The sequence below is a fragment of the Siphateles boraxobius genome, unplaced genomic scaffold, assembly GCF_051911475.1.
Source record: "Siphateles boraxobius isolate OS27281-9 unplaced genomic scaffold, OSU_SipBor_1 29, whole genome shotgun sequence".
NCBI classification, from domain to species: Eukaryota; Metazoa; Chordata; class Actinopteri; order Cypriniformes; family Leuciscidae; genus Siphateles; species Siphateles boraxobius.
In genome coordinates, this window is record NW_027508908.1 from 3,095,861 (window position 1) to 3,117,500 (window position 21,640).

General features: G+C 38.7%; 1 protein-coding gene across 3 annotated transcripts in view; it reads left to right on the forward strand.

Annotated features, from left to right (window-relative positions):
• Window positions 1–21,640, forward strand: part of jag1a (jagged canonical Notch ligand 1a) — a 56,820-nt gene that overhangs the window by 6,428 nt on the left and 28,752 nt on the right. The window contains exons 1-2 of one of the 3 annotated variants that reach the window (XM_077246079.1): window positions 15,971–16,299; window positions 16,662–16,970. In XM_077246079.1, the coding sequence (XP_077102194.1) occupies window positions 16,228–16,299; window positions 16,662–16,970 (381 nt within the window). In that variant the 5' untranslated portion in view covers window positions 15,971–16,227. Of the gene's footprint in view, window positions 1–15,970; window positions 16,300–16,661; window positions 16,971–21,640 lie in introns of those variants that run through there. The other 2 variants (XM_077246080.1, XM_077246081.1) reach the window with 2 other exon arrangements.

Below are 21,640 nucleotides of genomic sequence, written 5' to 3' on the forward strand. Positions count from 1 at the left end.
CTGAAGTGTCCCTTAGGAAGCTTCTTAACAAGCTGCCTCTTACGTTCGACGTCACATAGGCGCTGTCCCAAGTGAAGGTGCTGAATTAGTTGGCATCGATTGCTCATGAAGAATCGATTTTCCACTTCACGCGAAGGTGCATTACGGCGTTAAAGACAACACGTTCTATGCGAATGAAACATTCCTCAAATTATTCCAGTAACATTTATTTAAAATATAGACTATTAATTAAATTATCAAATTGACACGATATGTTCTGACGGCTAGACGAACTGGGTATCCCTCGCTAATCATCCACCCTCCTTATCCCGTTGTGCCACTTGTGCCGCTTCTTGACATGGGTTTAACGACTTCTAAAAATTATGAAATACACTTTTATATTAATGGTAAGGTACTTTACAATCAGAACTGATTGGCAAGCAGCTGCAGTTACTTCTGTTTAATGCGGTATTGATTGCCATTGGTTAATGTTTTCAATAAAAAGCAACCTATCTACAATGAACAGAGAGAGAGAGAGACTTAGATACAGAATATGGTGGGGAAGCAAAGTAAAAAAAAGGGCACCAAGCTTCTCCATAATGAGTTGTCTTGGGAGGTGAAATTTTGAAAAAATTGACATGGACTAAAGGGCTCCGCGGCCGGCGCCGTCTTTGATTCAATACAAGGACACGTTGGATCGCTGCCATAGTTGGTTGCTTACTGGACACCACCATGCTTACCCATTTATAGATCTTAGCCATTTAGAGCCAAATTGTTTGCCAGATTTTAATTATCAAAAGTGATTGCCAATATAAACGCTTTAATGACATTACGAAATAGCCATGGCTAATTACCACCATATTAGTTCTGATACCAAATAAAGTCATAAATAGGCCTGTATCCATTGTGAACATTTTTTATTATTAGTCTTAAAATATCCATAGCATAAAATCATTGTTGAGCCACCACATTGTCAACATACCATAGTTTGACTTGACTCGCTGCGCTGATTTCTAAAGACTGCTGCACAGTGGCAGCGACTAGCGTCTTGAGCTCAAACAACGCTAAGAGAGAGCTTACGAATGGTCCAGACAAACCTTACGAAAGTGTGACTTACAGAAGATATACTTAGCGTACGAACGTGTCAGGAATCATGCCATAACGTTAAGAGAGAGGTTAAGGAATAGGTTAAGAACTACTTAGCGATAAGAACGTTTTGGGGAACCGGGCCCTGAGCGTTACTGTCAGACTGGGAAGAGAGGTGCTGATGTCAAATATATGAAAAAATCATGTGTTTTTTGAACATTCAAGCATGAAAACCTATTATAGAGGACATCAAACACTAAATCAAGATTTGTAAAAGGCAAAAAGAGCAAGATATCAGCATTCAGATTGTGTGTGTATTCTCTGTCCCTGATCTTGTGGGTCACATTTCTGTCTGTTGATTGTTTTATTGTTGATTGATTGTCATACAGTTGTACCAAACAGCACCATGTCTATATTGTTTCATTAAATCATAGTGATTGAGTATTTTACTTTGGAGAATCTGATCTGCTTACAAAGTGGTTTTGACCCTTAAAACCAACATTTAAGACCCACTGGGAAAACTAAAGAAATGGAAAAATGTTCTGAAATACGATATTTCAACTTATTTTCCTCCGGTGGGAAGCACTAAAGTTGCGAGAGAACAAGGAAAAGCGAGAATAAAAATGAAATTTTGAAAGAGGTTATGAAAAAAGCGTTGGAGCGAGCCATCACTCACCGGAGGGCCTGAACTCTGGCCCGTGTGGAGACGGTGCATGGCACATTGGCTGGAAACTATGTATTCACTGCAGCGCTGCATGAAGAAACCATTACCACATAGAGCCATGGGAAACAGCTCCATCCATTATTCAATCAGTGTAAAGACGTTTTCTCTTCTTGAACTGTGGGTTGAATCGGATAGCAGATACTGAAGGCGTGCAGAAGATGTGAAAAGCATCGTCCCATGAGCTTGTTTCTTCACTGTTTCAGGAATCACAGGTGATTCATTTTTCAGGGGTTAATAGAGAACAGATCTGAGACGTTCACCCAATACTTCCTGTCTTGCTTTGGGACTTCCTCTTGCTTTGACATATTAATGTGGTTTGGACTGGACAAACAGTCTCTGAGCACATGCTGGTGGGAGTATGATTTATTAATGTGGCCTTTTATATCCCAAAAAGTGGCATTAATGAGATCCTCAGAGAGGAAAGCCGCTGAGAAGAGGTGTGTTTTTACCTTTTAACCAATCAGGCGTGCTGTTTAATTATGGTGTACAATAAAAAAAAGTGATAAAGACAGCTGTGGAGTTCACGCAGGAGCATCAGTTCTTTGCAAGTGCACAAAAGTTGCAATCTCACTCTTTCTCTCTGTGTGTGTCTCTCTCTCTCTCTCTCTCTCTTCCCTGAGGCCCATGGGATCCTGAGCTCTTGGTGTCCCCTGCTTTAGGACAATAGGAGGAATGTCCCGTTCTTTCTGTGGCTCAAACAGAGCGTCAGGAGAGGAAGTGGCCTCAGCACGTTCAGTCCATCCACAGCCTCAGGCTTTCTCATCTAATCCCTCTCTCTAATCCGGCTCTCTCTTCTTTTCTCAATCCCTCTTTCCACCAGTCCCCCTCTCTCTTTTCATTGTTTCATCTCCATGCTCTCGGTTGAGGTATAGAGATAGGCTGTTTTCACAGCGTGCTTTGCTACATTACAGCAGCAATGATGAGCTCCCTTCATACAGGTCACTGTACTTTATTATGACATATAATTAACGAAAAAACGATTTGTGGAAAGTACCTTTTGTCAGTATTGGACTATGGTGATATAATATATATGCAGGCGCCTATAAATACTCTGAAAAAATTTGATAGTTTGTGCTGCCTATCTTGACGAAGAGATATTGTATCTCAATGGGACCTTCCTGGTAAAATAAAAATAAATAAATAATTATATTTTCGTTATATCTGAATATTTTTATGTGTGTGTGTGTGTGTGTGTGTGTGTGTGTGTGTGTGTGTGTGTGTGTGTGTGTGTGTGTGTGTGTGTGTGTGTGTGTGTGTGTGTGTGTGTGTGTGTGTGTGTGTGTGTGTGTGCAGGGGAAGAGGGGGTTTGATATGTTCCTTCCTCTTTGCTTATAAATGAGCCGTTTATTGGTCAAAAAGCCAGTTTACAGTGAAAGACCCATAATAACTTGTCGAAAAACATTGATATTCACATGAACAAATGTTTCCAACCAATGTGAAGTAACTTAAAGCTGTTTATCATCATTTGCTGTGACAGATGTTTGGAACATACAGTGGGCTGATTTTTCAGACTCTGAAAACTAAAGTGACTCTGAAGAGCTTTTAGACTCGTGAGATGTACTGAGCACATGCTAGTTTTATTGGTCATTTACTATAATGTTACAAAAGATTTATACTTCAAATAAATCTGTTCTTTTGAGCTTTCCATTAATCAAAGAATCCTGAAAAAAAGTATTATCATGGTTTACACAAAAATATGAAGCAGCATATTTCATGTTTATTATTATATGTTTTCAACATTGATAATAATCAGAAATGTTTCATGAGCATCAAATCATCATATCAGAATAATTTCTGAAGGATCATGTGACACTGAAGACCGGAGTAATGATGCTGAAAATTCAGCTTTGATCACAGGAATAAAATACATTGTATGTGTTAAAATATAAAACAGTTATTTAAAAGTGCAATAATATTTCACAATATTACTGTTTTATTGTATCAAATAAATACAGCCTTGCTGAGCATAAGAGTCTTCTTTGAAAATATGTTTGAAAATTTACCAACCCCAAATTTTTGAACAGTGTAGTGGCATCTGCAAACAACTTCTGAGCCATTTTTTATCTTTCCGAAAAAGACTTTTAATCAACTACTGTGACAGTGAATAAACAAACTAATTTCCCCTCCTCAAGTTCACACAGGTATTAAAAAATCATAAAAATCATACACGGTTAAGTATGGCTCCAGTGTCCAAATGCTTGAAGATGGTCAGTGCAGGAGACTAAACATATTAAGCTATAGTTTCTGGTTATTCTGTCTGTCCAGAAATGTGTGTGCTTTTCTCTACATACTGTGAATGAATAAAGTGATTTACAAAGCATACCCGTGTGTGTGTGTGTGTGTGTGTGTGTGTGTGTGTGTGTGTGTGTGTGTGTGTGTGTGTGTGTGTGTGTGTGGTGTGTGTGTGTGTGTGTGTGTGTGTGTGTGTGTGTGTGTGTGTGTGTGTGTGTGTGTGTGTGTGTGTGTGAGAGAGAGAGAGAGAGAGAGAGAGAGAGAGAGAGAGAGAGAGAGAGAGAGGATACAACTTCAGAAATTTTCATCATGCATTTGCTAATGGGGCTTGCAGAATGAACAGTTTACACTGCAAAGACCAAACTACTCTGTATGGCCAGCAAGGTGTATGTTAGTGTCTGAGTCTTTCTCTGCACACTGTGAAAGGGCTTCTCAGTTTGGTCAGGCGTACCTGTGTGTGTTTTCCATGCACACTGTGAAATGAGGCCAGAGTTTTAAAGACCGTCCATTCAAACTCAACACACCTTCACTAGGTCTTGTCTAGCACTGCAAATAATTATGCTGTATCTGCATTATGACTAGAACACATTCTGAAATATCTTTTTTTTTTCTTTTGCGTCACAACCATCTGAAAGCCCCTCATTTGGGTCTTATGAGATGTTATACAGCGATATCGCAACCCAGAGAGATGATTGTTTGGATTAATGGTTTCGTTTGGTTTCCTCTCATGGGTTTGTGGTCGTAATTATTCGCCTCAGTTCTCCGTGTGGGATTTTCACTCAGTTGCTCTTTCCAAATCCACATCCACACTCATATAAATAGAAAATAAAACATAACTTTAAAAAGTTGTTCACATTAAAACTGAAAATTCAGTCGTCAAAGTACTAAATCAGTCATTTATGTTCTGTTTTAGTTGAGAAGCAACCTTAAAAGGTAGCAAGGCAGCTCACTGAGTATTTGGAACAGAGCTCATGTTCGACTTGCTCTCAACAGTTCATCTGTGTGTTGTAATTTTCAAGAAAGGGGTTTTTGAGTTTGAGTTCTGTGACATTTCAAATGATGATGTCATTGCTCTAGGTTCCAGGGCTCCGATTTCCTTCCCAGAGAGAGAGAATGAACGAGGTTGCCATGGAGATCAAGTCGTCAGTCATCATCACAAGTCATCGCACTCTCCGACTCTCGAATTGTGCGACGCACAGCGCGTTTCCACCGCGCTCATAAACACAGTTGTGTTCGATTAGCGAGGTTTGCGTTGCTTTTTTGTCTGTCTGCCTCAATATCGCTCCGCTTTTTCTCCTCGTTTTGCCTTTTCTCTCAGGCGCCCATTTAAACAAAACACAATCACGAGCGCATGAAACAAAATGAAAACCTAAGGCCGTAACAGTCACATATAACTTGTTTGATATGTGTGTTACATTACAAGCTATGATCATGTGGTTAGACATTCCTAATCGCTTGTGCTTATTTGTGTGTGTAAACTGTGGAGGAAGAAATGTGGTTTCTAGGGGAAATTACTAGAATCGAGGCTTTCTGAACTCTTTCCTCGTTCTATGTTTGTGTGTGTGTGCCTGTGTGTGAACAGCCATCTATTGTAATTAGCGTTATTAGCGCACGGAGTGTTCGATGATGAAGTCTTTGCCATCACTGGGCCGCTACAGCAGATCTGTTTACATCGCACAGTCAAAACGCGGGAAAAAACTGTTGCTGAAAAAATTGTTGCCTGAAAAAAACATATGGGGCAAGAAAATGACTATCTGTCATAATTTACTCACCATCATGTCCTTCCAAACCCTTGTGAAATCCTTTCGTCTGTGAAACAAAAGGAGATGTGAATTAATCATGAGCTGAGCCGACATTCGTTTAAGTGAATCAATCAAAACGACTCAAAAACTCACGCTAAAGATTTATTCAGTAAATTAAAGGGATAGTTCACCCGAAAATGAAAATTCTGTCATCATTTACTCAAACTCGTGTCGTTCCAACCCCGTAAGACTTTCGTTCATCTTAAAACACAAAATGAAGATACTTTAGATGAAACCTGAGAGCTTTCTGTCCCTCCATTGACAGTCTATGCAACTACTTTTGACGTTTCAAAAGGTTCCTAAGATATTGTAAAACTAATCCATGAATGAGCGGATTAGTCTATTTTTTCTTAAGAGACTTGATCGCTTTAGTTTATATGATGAAAAGTTTGAATTTAGGCCATTTCATGTCGTCCCAAACTCATAAGACTTTCGTTCATCCTCAAAACAAAAATTAAGATATGTTTTTAAATAAAATCTGAGAGATTTAGTTCTCTCCATTGAAAGTCTATTCACCCAAAACTGCTGGCTCAAAACTTTCATAAAGAGATCGTAAAATAAATCCATATGAATCAAGCGGTTTAATCCAAGTTTTATGAAGAGAGATGTGCATAAAGGGCTCAAATATGGTAAACGGAAGCTCAACTGAGTAATTAAAGTATGGCACATCTCACGGCAAAGTTGAAGTGTAAAAGACACATGATTGACATGATTCATTTTTGTATAGCACTTAATTTACAGGAAATGGGTACAGTGACTGAACCTTTAGCACAGGGTGGAGCACTAAGAAATGACATTTTAGATTTACTGAAAACGAATGGCATTTCAGTGAACGGAAATTACACAAAATGGAGAGGAAAACTCGCAATTATTTTTATTGACTATAATGTGCAACAAAACGCTGAAGCCAAGAGCTCTTCAAGCGCCCTCTCCAGAGACTGTATACCTCCACCCAATCAAAGCTCTCAGAAACGCTCTGAGTCTGGCACATCCACTCTGTGATTGGTGTGTGTTGTGTCAGACTCTTATGAGGGCAAACGGGAATGCATGTGTGTGTGTGTGTGTGTGTGTGTGTGTGTGTGTGTGTGTGTGTGTGTGTGTGTAATAAAAGTAAGGTCTATGATCTGTGTCCTGCATCCCTGCTGAGAGCCAATCTGAAGTGGGACGTGGCAGCTGGCCAGTGCACACACACACATACAGGGTCAGAAAGGTTGGGTTGTGTTAGTGAACGATATTCACCTGCAGTAAAACCAAATGAATGTAAATAAACATTGTTAATTATCTTGATAATGTTGATCGAGTCACCATAAAGCACATTACATGCATTTATTTAAAAAATACACTCCTCACCCCAAACCACTAGATACCCATTTGAAATTCTAAATGAAACGTGTATTGTAATTATCATTTATTTGATCATTAATTGTGCATGAAGTTACTGTATAGGTGTTCTGGGTTGATGTTAGGCTTTTGTCCACTAGCCCACCAACACTATGACTCTTCAACAAGTTCATAAAGAGATCGTAAAATCTCGACCGCTTCATATGATGAACTGATTGAATTTAGGCTTTTATTCACATAAACATTAATCGGTGCACACAGGCATGGTAAACGGAAGATCAAGCATTTTTGGTTGACGTGCGAGAATCAATGAGGTTAATTCCCGTATTATCAAGCACATTCGAGTTGGTAAGTTGCTACTATATACTGCCTGCTATTTGAAATGTGCAATGTGCTCTGGCAATTCTAGTACATTACCGTCCAAAAGTTTGAGGTCAGTAAGATTTTTGATTGATTCCACTTATGCTCACCAAAGCTGCTTTTATTTGATCATAAAACAGTAATATTATGAAACATTGCTGAAGAATTACAGCGGCCATTTCTCACCTGATAACTAACTAGATTTAGCATTTACTATCAGAATATTTGTGCTGAGGGTAATATTATGATCATTTTATTTTATTTATAGTACTAGAAAGATAACAGTGACCTTTGACCTCAGTTATGTGACTGGAAGAGGGTTGCCAGGTCATTAGCCTGTAGTGAGGCTCAGTGTGTGTACCTGTATGTTCGCATGAGTAAAGTGCACCGAAACTCCACCTAAAACCAATATTTACACTCTCAGACGAATTTTGTGTGTTTTAAGCCCAATGAAGTTAGCATGTACCAATGTAGCAAGAGATCTGGCATTAAGATACGTTTTTCTCGATCAGATCACAAGTAAACAAGGGAGACATATTTACATTTTCCCGTTTACACCTGGGGTTTTAATCTGTCTAATTGTCCACTTCTGTCCTGATTTCTTCGAAGAGTGGGTCTATGGGCGGGCAAACTTATGGGCTTTTTGAAATCTTTCGATCTAATGGACTAAATAAGCTTGCGCAGTTTACATAGGAGACAAAGTGAAAACACACGGAGAGCAGCAGCTTTTGTTTCTGCTCTGAGAGCCGGAAGAGCACTCCGAACGCTGTGAGTGTGTGTTAGAAATCAGGAATGGGGAGAGAATATTGTGCTTGGTACGTTTTTCATCTTCAAACCAAACTTGGGTCTCCAGCTAACAAAGTTTAAATCTTGTCTGGCATACACTCTACCCATAATGTTTAAATATTCAGGCAACAGGCGGAGAGTAGGCGGTCTTGAGCCTACGCGTTTACACTACGAAAGCAGTCCGGTCGAATGCGTTTTTGACTACCTCTGGAAGTTTTCGAAAGTGGACAAGCTCAAAATGTTTTAGACCCCGTTTACCCCTGTATTTAGAGTCATCCACTTGTGATCTGATTGACCAAAACGCATCTTAATTCCAGATGTAAACATGCAGGGCCTTAGAGAAAGAGAATAATTATGAATCATGAATCTGTTGTCTCGGTCAACTGGACGCATGGTGCACCAGATGTGTTTACAACGCATGGGAGTCGCACAGTTTGAAATCAGTTTTGTGTGTGTGTATTTGTGATTTTTCCAACTATTTCTTTTACTGCATTCAAGGACAGATTTCCACACATTGTTTAAAAGCAAATGCATTTGCGCCCATTTGTGTGCCCATGGTCTGAAAACGAGGTGTGTTCAGGCGCATTGTTGGCACGTTGCTGTTTTGAGGCAACTGAAATAGACTGCGCCATTGACCAACAAAAACCTGGTCTAGAGTCATTGGCACAATATTTTTTTGTTATTTAAAGAGCGCGTTAGTTATATGCGCCTATAGGTGGGTCCACAACAAGCGTACACTTTGTCCCGTAGATGGTCCATTTGCTCGCTAGAGAAGTGTACAGTTTTTCCGCTGGCAAATTCTGCCATGTGAATAGCGAATCCGCCATGGCGCGAGCGCAACTGGCTTTTAAAGGGAATCGGAGATGAGACTCTGATTGGTTTATTGCACGTTACGCCCAAAACACACCCATTACTCATTGAGAGAATAGACCATCTGCTTGGTGCGCCGTCCATTTTTCCAGTCTTTAAACTAGCAAAAGTGGATTAGGACCAACCACTAGAAGCCCCTAACAGAACCACAAAAATACTGTTCTCAGTATTTTCAGTTTTCAGAAACTGTTTTCAGACAATTTGTTATTTCCGGCATTTGTTGAACAAACAGGTAGTTCCTGTTGTGCTATAACCTGTTTATAAACTATAAACTCAAACAAACAAATTGCAATTCTTTTGGTGCCCTATGCTGCAGAAATTTCACTTTACCATTTAACATTAGTCACTTATAGTCTCCATAAATGTAAATGGATTTTTTTTTGGCACAGATATGTCATCTGAATATCAAAGCAAAACGTATTTGAATATTTATGGGGAATTTCAGGGCTGGTATGATTCAGCTGGATGTGTTTCAACAAGACTATTAAAAAAAACTGCATAAAATGTTCTTTTTAGGATTATGCTGTGAAATCTAGTTTGTAAAAAACAACAGTTTTGACTTCTTTGGTCAAGAGTGAGTGAGTGTGTGTGTGTGTGTGTGTGTGTGTGTGTGTGTGTGTGTGTGTGTGTGTGTGTGTGTGTGTGTGCAGCTTTCAGTTTTCTCATGCTAACTGAATTATGGGACGATTTACAGAAAACACAAACACACAACCTAATAAGCAAGTGGTGGCCACAAACACTAGATTTCAGCTCCATAAATACACGTTTGTCACAGCTGTTGAGTCTCCTTAGTAGATAGATAGATAGATAGATAGATAGATAGATAGATAGATAGATAGATAGATAGATAGACAGACAGATGCTCTGTCTACCTCCTCTCCAGATGTGCTTCTTGAACCTGCTGTAGTGCTGGATCTGTTTTCAGAGAATGAAATGTTTTCCTGACTCATCAGGGATGGAGGCATTCAACTCCCTCACAGGCTGGATCTCTTCACACACACACACACACACACACACACACACACACACACACACACACACACACACACACACACACACACACACACACACACACACACACACACACACACACACACACACACGACCCTTATATTACCGAATTATCTCCTAAGCTCAATGGTTTTAATACTAAGCTATAACGATATTTATTGTAGTAGTCTAACTCTACCCTTAAACTTAAACCTCACACAAACCTGCTGATTTAAAGCAAAACATTCAAATAATTAGGACCAGCTCACAAACCAGTGGTCGACAGATTACACTGTATTTGTGAGGACATTCGTTAGCTTGAACTCAGCTCATTTTCAGATTCTATTGGCTATGCGTTCACAAATGTTATGTGACCGTCCTGCAAGTGTTGTGTCGAGTAAATCATATAGCGTTCCTGTTCTTTTCTCTGCTCGTTACTGTGTAATCAGGAAAAGCTGGCGTATGCGTCCCACGGAGCGCAGCTGCACGGCCCGCGGTGCAGGGTCTCGGCTCGAGCTGGGCCCGTGTCCCGCTTCTCTGGGAACGGATGGGAGCATTGCACCAAAACATCTTAAAACAAAACATGGCCTTCGCCGCATGATGTCTTTTTACCAGGTCACAGATTCAGCAAAGTCTCATGGGAACGACACCTGTTGTGAAACAGACACAGAGAGCGCATGGCCATAGAGAGGTGGCTGTTGTTATGGGCCTAATGAACACAATTCATATAGCATATCCAGCTAAAATATATATTTCTACATTTTTCAGAAATTCACAACTCAATATTTATGAATATAGGAATAAGGCATTCAAAATAGGCATTTCCCCCTGTTTTTTCACTGAATTAACACATTTTTAATCATTTTTATAACAATACATAAACAGCAGTTTTTACTTAGACATATTTTTACTACATTTTTGTAGATTAATCAAGTTTTTTATATAGAGACAAACAGTTGGGTCCCAGAAGTAAAAATTCATATACATTTTCTCCAAAGGGAAATAGATTTATAACCATTAGATCCAACAAGCTGCTGTTAGGAAACAGAGTTAGCGACAAAAGGCTATAAGCACAATTAAAACATAACTAATGATGTAATCAAGTATCCATATTTCTATAAGCCTATCTAAATATTTTGTACTATACTTAAAATATGTATTGTTTCTGAGTTTCTGACTTTATTACATCACTTGCATTGCTTTATCGGATGCATTTATCTAATAAAAGTACACAGCCTTACTGTCTAAAGAGTAATATATCACTAAACGCATGCACGCAAACACACACACACACACACACACACACACTTTTCTATTGACTCTTGATCATTGATAACATTAGCTTGCCATTTACAAACCAATGATGGCAAAAGACAAACAACCCATTCCACCTCAACACGGTCATAAAGAACGAGCTCTGTGTGGATCATAATGACACTACATACTGACTTCATTCTGTAAGCTGACATAAAACAAGATATTTCATGATAAAAAGTCTAGTGGGACATTATTTATCCATTAGGAATTTTTGAAAGGTGGACGGTACATTCCAGAATGGAGTCAGGTGGTCTATGGGGGAGGCTTTAAAATAATGGGTTTAAAAGTAATGGATCTGTGATGTCAGCCAAAAAGAAAGATTGTGTTAGCAAGGTGGAGCAATTCTATATTGATGAATCATGTTTAATAAGATGTATGTGTATACATGTAGAAATCAATTAAAAAGTGAGTCAAATGTGTGTTGTGTGTGCCAGTAAAAAAGAGGTATTTTTTTCAAAGTTTTGCCAAATGTGTAAACTTGTGTGAGCTGTATCTGTAATTGTAATTTTTTGTAATACTGGTGCCTTTTTCTGCTGTTGTCAAATGTCTTTTGTGTTTTCTTAACTATAGTATCTGTGGAAATTCAGAACGTTACCTTTCTCAGCTTTGCCATTTCTTTTGTTCTTGTGAATCTTATCTGTAACAAAGGTATGTGTGAGAATATGTCCTTAACCACTTGTTGAAGACATAAACTCCATTACTTCAATGTCCTGTCCACGACTCGATTACAGCACAGCTATAAATAGAAAACTGTAGAAACTGCAACAATTTTTCATTTAAGACAATGACAACATCTGGCTAAATTTGAAATGTGTTCATCATGTGCTTCTATTTAGTGTCTGGCTTGCGTTTAGCTATTTAATCTTCAGAAAACAAAGAAAGAGTTGCAATTAGCTGCGTTTTCCCTTCAAACAAACTCTTTCCTCAAAGCTGTCCTCAGCACGCACACAGTTTTTCTGTTTTTTGAGACCAAGATAAAACACGGCTGAGCAGACGAGTGGAAGACTTGTCATTTACATCAGGCCCTTATACAGATTCTTATACATAGTAGTTTATTGTCCGAGAGCTGATGTAACTCAACCATGTTCATTTAAAGGGGCTATATGTAGAATTCAGAAACACTTGTTATTAGCGACACCGGTGGCCATTAAGTGAACTGCAGCCAGAAACGTATTCCTCGTGCTCGTATTCGTGCACACGTAACGTACAAGAGATTGAAAGTAATTCAAGGCCCCGATATACTCACGGCGAAGTTCTTTTTCATTCTTTGCTTAGAAGTTGAAAATACGTTTAATGCGATATACTGTTGATCATACTGGCAGCGTCCACACTGCTGAGAGTGACGTTTAGATGTAAATACGTGCTGCGCGCTTTCCCTTTTAATAACAAAATTAACACACAACAAAAATGATAGCTGTGAGAAAACAACAGTTAAGAACGCATCTGATAGCGATATGTTTGCACAAGCTCTGCAATTCACTGGCATCATTAAGGATGACCTCAAACTATAAAACTATACAGTTATGATAGTTGATTATAAAGTATATTTGAGACTATAGTTTAAATGAATCCCTTTTCTTTGCGTTCCACACTGACATTACAGAATGGCTCTTTCAGCATTTTCCTGAACATTGTATTCTATATTAATTTCATATGTCATGGAATGGAGGAAAGGCTTTCGGGAGCGCACAAACGTCACACCATTTGATTTTCCTGGCAAAATTATGCTTCACATAAAAATCTGTCTAAAGGCTTTCTTATAGGAATTTGGTGAAGGTCTTGTTTTTTAAGTTTCGTTACAAGCTGTACACACACTGGCAATAAATAAAGCAATAAATACATGAAAATTCTTACATATATATAGCCCCCTTAAAAAAAAAATTGTACAGTGTGGACAACTGTGGACAGAGGTCATGTGACCGTCTAATAAATGATGAGAATTTTGATAAGATTTATGCTAAAATATATATATATATATATATATATATATAAAGAAGCATGCATATTTTATATATCTATAAAATATTCTATATATACATTTATATAATAATACATGTATATATATATATATATACATTAAATATATTCATCATGTTTTAAGATATTTTATTGAAAACATTACAACAACGCTGATGAAGGAAATGATTTTTGCCGTGGGTGTCTGTGAGAAATCCAAAGGACAGATGAAGCATTGCAGATCTAATATGTAACAATAGTTGCTCATTAAGTCTTCTTTTTTTTTCTCACTGACAAGTTTCACAACGTCGCTCCTGCAGGGAAATGACACACAGGTCAGAGCAAGAAAGGAGAGTAGAGGCTGTGGGAACTTCTGCTCGTACACAAACACACACGCACACAAACCGAGCACGGCCTTACTGTAAAACATCCCAGTTATGAATGATCAATCTCCGAAAACTAAGTCAAAGGTAAAGAGATAAATAAACAAACATGCAAATAAACAAAAGCACAGACTGATAAAGTTTTTCTCACGAGGGTGTGGAAACCCTTGCCATCGGTCACGCATGAATAGACAAAGGCGTGAAGATACAGGAAAGTAAAACTGGTTGCCTCATGAAGCGTAAGGTGAAAGAGAAACATACTGGCGACTTGACAGCGTATCACTGCCTGCGGCTTCAGGCCTGTTGGGATGCTCATGTCAGTTTTGGCAAATCGTGGTTGAGGGGATGATGTCACTGCATGTATGGGTTCTGAGGAATTGGGAGGGTCTGAGATTCCTCGATAAAAGGCACCTGGATTTTTTTTTTTTTTAAGTTTGTGAGTGTCAACACTCTGCAGTATCACAGCTCAATTGTTTCTTGATCACAGAGGGGAACAGATTTCAATACGCCAACAAACAACCTTCACATTTGGCTTCTGTTAAGCACTGTATTTTAAAGTGAAACAGCATAATTGAGAAAAGAAAGACTTTATAAAAATTGGAATAATATCAGTAATAGGTTTTAATAGGTTTCAAACTTTTGAACGGTACTGTGTTTACTTGTTTGTGAAATAATCCTCATGTTTTATATATATTTTTTATATGTGTGGAATTGTGGATGAATCATACCTGTTCTCTTCATTGTCAATGTAATGCAGTTCATTCCATCCAGCAGAGGTGGAGGGGGCGTGTCCTAAAGGGAGGGGGCGTGTCCCAGAGGAAGGGGGTGGGCGGCTCCTGTGCCCGAATCTATTCATGACCACTCTTTAAGGAGAGTGAGACCCAGCTGCTCTAATTTAAAAATAAAGACCCCCACCTTTATCAGCCCCTCCTTCCTCCATCTCTATTTCACAGGAGATTCCCCTTTTCTTCTCCATCCCCCCCTATCCCTGTCATGTTCTTTTCATTGGGGACTCCTCAAGCACGGACTGGGAGATGATTAACCGCTTCACGTTTAGCTTTGAAAAGAGCAGTTTGTCGTCCCGAGAAAGAGCCGTCTCCGACCAGCTGCCATTACAGGGATGAAAAGACGGAGGCTGTTTCTGTGGCAAAAACAATGGAGAACTAGCAGCGCTCCTGTGTGGTGATATTCACGGTTCTTGCTCATGAATAATATTTGCATAATAACAGGACTGTCACAATGTCAACTTGTGCCGAAATGTGTAGCGAATGAACCTCATTAGAATGCAATCAAGTAAAGTAGGCCTATACGAAAATGCAATAAGGCAGAGAAACCAGGAAGGAAGGTCAGATGCCTAATACGATTCAGACTGACAGTCTCTGATACGCAGATAACGTCTATGCAGGCTCATGGGAATAAACTGTCAGAAATCATGTGTATGCTGTCTGAGTTGTGTGAACCTAGACAGGACTGACACTAGTTTTAATTTTATGTGAATGAAGATGACACTTGGATGGATAGACGTACAGTCAGTCGATTGGATTGTCCTACTGTGACATGTTGATTGTTGAGAAAAAACATAGGTTGCAAAAATTATCATAATAAATTATATTATGAATGGAACAAGGGAATTGACCATTTAGTGTATGTGATTCGTATTCATAAATGGAAATAAAAAATGGAAATATGCTTAAATTTAAGTTTAAGATTAATGCAAAATGTTTTATTAATCTCTAGTTTATTTTTTAACTCATTTGATATTCTTAATTCATAATATGTAAGGATTATTCAATTCAATCTGATGGAATTTTACTATTAATTGGAAAGCGTAAATCTTGAAAAAAGGCTTAATTTTTGGGGGATTTTATTTATTCTAAATGTTATTTATATATTATATTGCAGCTTAATATATTGTATATATTAAGTATATACAATTTCCAAAGTAGGCTACGAATTTTATATTATTTTTGAATCCTCATACCATTTGTTTTCGATTTAATATTTAACAGAGGTTTTTTTCAAAATAATTGGGCGACAAAAACTGCTTAGAAAATAAGGTGGATGTTATTTCCACCCATATGGAAATGTTATTTCCACCCTACTCATTAATATGTAAGTATCCCAAGTGCCGGCCCCGCCCCTCCGCCGTGAACGCGCTGTATAGATGGAGCGTTCGCTCAGTCGCATTCGCAGCTTTTCCTCTCCAGCCCGTGGGCATTGTTGTAAAAACAGCAGGACAATACAAGAATAGAGTGGAGGATAATAGAGCCTCTAAAGGGGCATCAGGGAATCTGTCCTCTATTGGATCTGAGCGGCTCAGTCCTCGTGCATGAGGCACTATATGAGAGCCGTGTGTCGGATGAACGTGTAGTTTCACTGCGAACAGACAGACAGAGGAGGCATGATTCTGAGACGGAGTCCAAGCTTTGCGGTGCTGTCCGTTCATGTGCTTTTGCGGTGCCTGTGGATGCGGGTACGTGCGGTTTGGGTTTTCATTTGTGACATGTGATGATGCTATTAGAAAATTTACACTGAAATAGATTTGAAACCAAGATGTCCTGTAGTAGTTCTCATTTAAATTTCGCAGTTTTTCATTATATCTCACATTTTTCTACAAACTTTTAAGGTTTTTAAAAAACTTTTTTGACAGATTTTGATTGTTTATGCACACAACAGCGGAGGAAAAATACTTTTTTGGCACTCAAGTAGGCGATAGATAGATAGATAGATAGATAGATAGATAGATAGATAGATAGATAGATAGATAGATAGATATAATCCATGTCTAAGATTTTTGACACTAATATTAACTGTTTTCCGTATTCTTTGTTCCAGGTATGTGAGGCATCGGGGCATTTTGAGATGCAGGTTCTGTCCGTGCAGAACGTAAACGGGGAGCTGCAAAGCGGCGCGTGTTGTGACGGCGCACGCGCCGCGTTGGACCGCACATGCACGGCGGACGAGTGCGATACGTTTTTCCGCGTGTGTTTGAAGGAGTATCAGTCGCGGGTGTCTTCGGGAGGCCCGTGCAGTTACGGAAGCGGATCTACTCCCGTTATCGGTGGGAATACTTTTTCTGTCAAGCCCCTCGACAACACGAACGATAAATCCAGGATTGTCCTGCCCTTCAGTTTCGCGTGGCCGGTGAGTTGGAAATGCTGTTTTTTTTAGCAAACACGGTGGGGAATCATAATCTCATTAAACAAGACGGCTAAACAGAATTAGCAACATAAGACCGGGGCTAGTTTAGTGCAGTAGCCTAAATATTTATCATGGTGGGTTTACGTGTGAAAGTCAGTTTGTGTATAGACTATTTGCTACAGAACAGCCATTGAACATCCACACAGTTATTAGCCATGAAAAAAAGTTCCGTTTTTGTGACAACATGCCCCTAAAAGCTGGTCATGAAACTCCGTGTGACAACTTGCCCCGGTCTTCCCTACGCCTTACCATTTCCACGAGGCATCCAGCATCACATTCTGTTTGTAAACACACACTCGACCGTTTCCCAGGACTCTGATTACAGGCTGTTGTTTTGTGAGAGCCCGTTTCTGGCCGTGTTCGCGTGCTCTATGCCATGGCATTCCTGTAGGATGACGCTCAGGTTGGATAGGGGTCTTGTGTTACCCCACCCTAGCCGGCCCACTCCACCAGTATCCTCTCAAAATAGCAAGACAATGCGTTATTAAACACCAGAGTTTATCTCCAGCACCTACTGATGGACAATCAGAGGCTGTTTTGCACACAATGGCCACAGGAAATTGCTTTAGATATCTAGTCAGAGCCACCATTGATCATTTAATGGGGGTTATCTTTCAATCTCTGTATCTATTAATGAAACCAAGTGAGCTGCCTATACCTAGACAGCATTTTTGGACATCATAGGTGTCCTCCTTGTCCAAATCGTGCCTATGATGCTGGTAAATTAATGGTCCATAGGTTTTGAAACACAGCAATTCAAAGCGTGCATTCAAATATAAGGTGGCCAATTCTGATATGGATGGACAGAGTGGACTATAAAATGCTGTATGAGGAAATAAAAAATTACAATTCAATCATAGTGAATGATTAAATCAATACTACTAAATATTTACTTGAAATTCACAAGAAAACATTATTATCGGCTCTTGATGAGATGGCCAGATATAGGCAAATTGACCACCCTAGCTGATTTATTAGTCTATGAATACTTTTAGCTTGTGATTGACCAATATACAGTCGTTTCGCGAGGATTACCATTGGCGGATAACCATGTACGCTTGATTGGCAGAAATGTTCGTTCCCTCTGTGGGAATCTGCGGACAGCCTTGTCAGGGAATAATACACATTTTTTTGTGGGGTGAATTTGAGTAAAGATTGTGAAAATAAGTGTTTATTTCAGTAATTTTGTGCATCACATTTAATATATATTGACCAGTGAATGCCTTCCTCTGTAGTCTAGATTTTACAGCGTCTTTATTTGTGAAAAACAGGATTGCATAACCAAGAAGTTCCTAACTGTATATTTAACATATTTTTTGATCAAGTTTAAATTATTAATTTTCAAATTATTTCGAAACATTTTCGATTCAAGAAGTTCCAATCTAAAGTGTAAATCTATTTATTTGACAGATCCCCCCCCCCCCCCCCAAATTTATTTATTTAAATAGTTTAGTAAATGTTATGTAAAATAAATACAAGTTTAATTGCAGAAATTGTTAAAATTAAATATAGAGGTCGACCGATAGTGGGTTTTATCGTTAAAGATAACTATGTTAATTAACCGATAGGTTTTTTTAAAATGGATACTGAATATAAAAAAAAAACATAAAACACAATTGTGCTGAACTTTATTACAAAAAAATGTAAAACCGGTACTGAACCACGAAAATGTACTGTACTTTTAAAATATAAAAAATAATAGGCTATATTATTTATACCTTGATCATTTATGTTAGTTCATAGTTCATTAACTAAGGTTAAGAGATACAACTTTAAAATGTAAACATGTATTGGTAAATGTTAAAATGAACAATACCTTTATTAACCATAGTTAATTTTACAAAATGACTCTATTTGTAAAGTGTTACCATTTCATATAAACCCAATTGCTTGAGTTACTGTTAGTGTCTTTTCAGCCTCGACATCAAACATGCTGCTGTTCTCCACTAATGCAGGATTTAGTCGACAAATTAATTACTTAATAATGGTAAGAAAGCACGTACGGTAGTGTACTACTGTACAGTATTTATAGTGTACAGTATACACACCGTTTCACTGTCTGTTTTATATCGGCATCTGAAGTGTCCCGCTCTGTGCCTCACGTGTCAAAACAAACTCCACAAGGCATCAGTGATGGTTTTATTTCACCTCTAGAGGCCGTTCTCGTGCTGTTTAATCACAGCGGACCCTTCTCTGCCGCTCCAGCAATGGACGAAACGCGGAAAAACTCTAGGTATGGATTTTTCCCGATAACAGATTGTTCCATCAATCAGTTATTGGTGCCGATTAATCGATTAAATTTTAACGACATCTAATTAAATATTAAATTGCGTGATGTCCTATATGCCTAAATCAGCTTTATATCAGACACCTGCTATCTAAGGTATTGGCATAGGTTATCAAAAAATCCATATTGCTCAACCACGATCTTGCTTGATCTTGATCTGATTCTGCAGTGCATTTTTCTCTATTCGGAATCTGAATGGTGGAGTTGTTTTTGCTGAAGCCCATGTTTACTTTCACAACTCATAAGACCGAGCCGTCAATACGAGGTCAAAGCGAGTCAGTCTGATAGTCCAATTAGGGCCAGTTTCCGTGGCAGCCGCGCTCAAACATCTCACCCCCTGCCCACGTCCATCAGAGCGGTCTAGACTCGCCTCACAGCCGCTCTGAATGGAGATTAATTAGACATTGTCATCTTGCATGCTTTCTTTTCCATCACAAGTCTACCTAGCAATTGAACTGGATGCTGGATTGTGGGAAGGCGGTTCAACAAAGCGGGCTTACAAAGAAACACAGGGGGTCTTTGCACGAGTGTGTGTGTGTGTGTGTGTGTGTTCCGATCTGTCTGTTGTTCGTTTTTGCACCATCAGCAGTGGTCAGATGAAAATTCAGGGTGTGTGTATGGATGTTTAGGACGGTGTCTTGGAAACCAGCGTCCTGCTGTAAGTGAACTTGGAGACGCTGTAGACGAGAGAGAGCTTCTAGATCGCAACTCGGTTGTGTTTAATTGTACTGTAGATATTTCATGCTTCACTCTTGTCTTTAATGGTTCCGAAAATTTTGCAAAAAACATTGTTATCAAGAACCATTTTCACTGTATAGGGTTGTTTAGTTGCTCTTTGGTTCTTTGATAATTAAAAACAGCTTCTTTGTTACATTTTATAGGTTTTTGGATCCATATATTGATCTCTCAGTCTTAATACCATCCTGTTCGTTCATGTGGCATTAAATATGGCGACTCCTGATGGTCTTTAGTTTGTAAAACTCTTTGTGCGAACCTCTGTTTTAAAAGTTAAAGTCGCCCTGTAGTCAATAACTTTATCCCATAAAACTCATCTTTGATCACTAAAATTACATTTAAACGTTTTTTTCCTTGAAAAAAATGTCATCATGCCTTAAGCTTGAATGTAACTCTACACCCTTGCCTCATTTAGTATTCGCGGTTCTATGTATATGCAAATGAGGCCCGCCTCCACACACTCACATCAGCTCAGAAATCCAGTCGTGGACGATCACACTTTGATCTGATTGGTTGCAAGGTAGTTTGTGATGTCAGAAACACCAGCGATATCAAACCGTGTTTTTGAGACTGTCTTTGGTTCACTGCCGTTTTAAGTAGAAAATACTCAGCAATGGTGTTGACATGAATTTACACATGGTTTTTCTTAAAGCATATTAAAAACACCACATAGAAATATAGGCAACATTAAAAGCTTGATTTTCACCACAGGGGGACTTTAAAGGTTTTGATTTGGGCTGTGCGTTATAGGCCTAATAAACGTTCAGAATGTTTTTGCTATGATTTTTATGAAAACATAAAGTACAGCAGCAACATCATTAATATCATAGTGTTGGAAAAACTGTGTTGGTAAGTTTGATTCTTTGTGAATCAAGCTGTCCGTTTCAATGATTAAATTTGTGGGGGGAAATATGTAGTTAAATATTACTATTTATGTTGATGCATATAAATGAAACTATGAATTAAATATTCTTAATTCTGCTGTTTTTTTTTTAACTAGATTTGTAAACATTTTTAATCTCATTGGTTTTTTGATGGATGACTTGGTGGAAATTATGTTTTTTCTAACTGGAGCCATTACAGAGAAAATACATAAATATTGAGATATAAAAATTGAATATGGTCAAACAATCATCTCTGTCAGTGTGTGGTGTGTGTGCTGTCCGAGACGTTCTTCATGTCTTTCTCACACCGTCTCACTGAGGTGTCACTTGCAGCTGAATCCTGTAGCCCTTCTTACAGTGTCTTTCTGTGCGAGTTCCAACTGTGAATGGCCTGCGTGTGTGCAAGCTACACACACTTCTCTGAATTTACCTTTGTGTGTGTGTGTGGATTAAAGCTCATAAAGACCCATAGATCCCTCAGACTGCAGAGGCAGGAAGAGTGTCATTGTTTGTGTGTGTGATGTGAGGTCATCATCTCACTGAGAGTGAATGTTTCTATTCTCAGAATCAGACTCGTATCCTGAGAATCTTTTCTGATAGTTTCATGTTTTTTTCCCCCCTGAAACATCATCTAACATCTTGTTGCGGATTTTCTCACGCATTCTTTCACTCTCCTGTCTGTCCTGTTTCTTATCTTTAATCGAGAT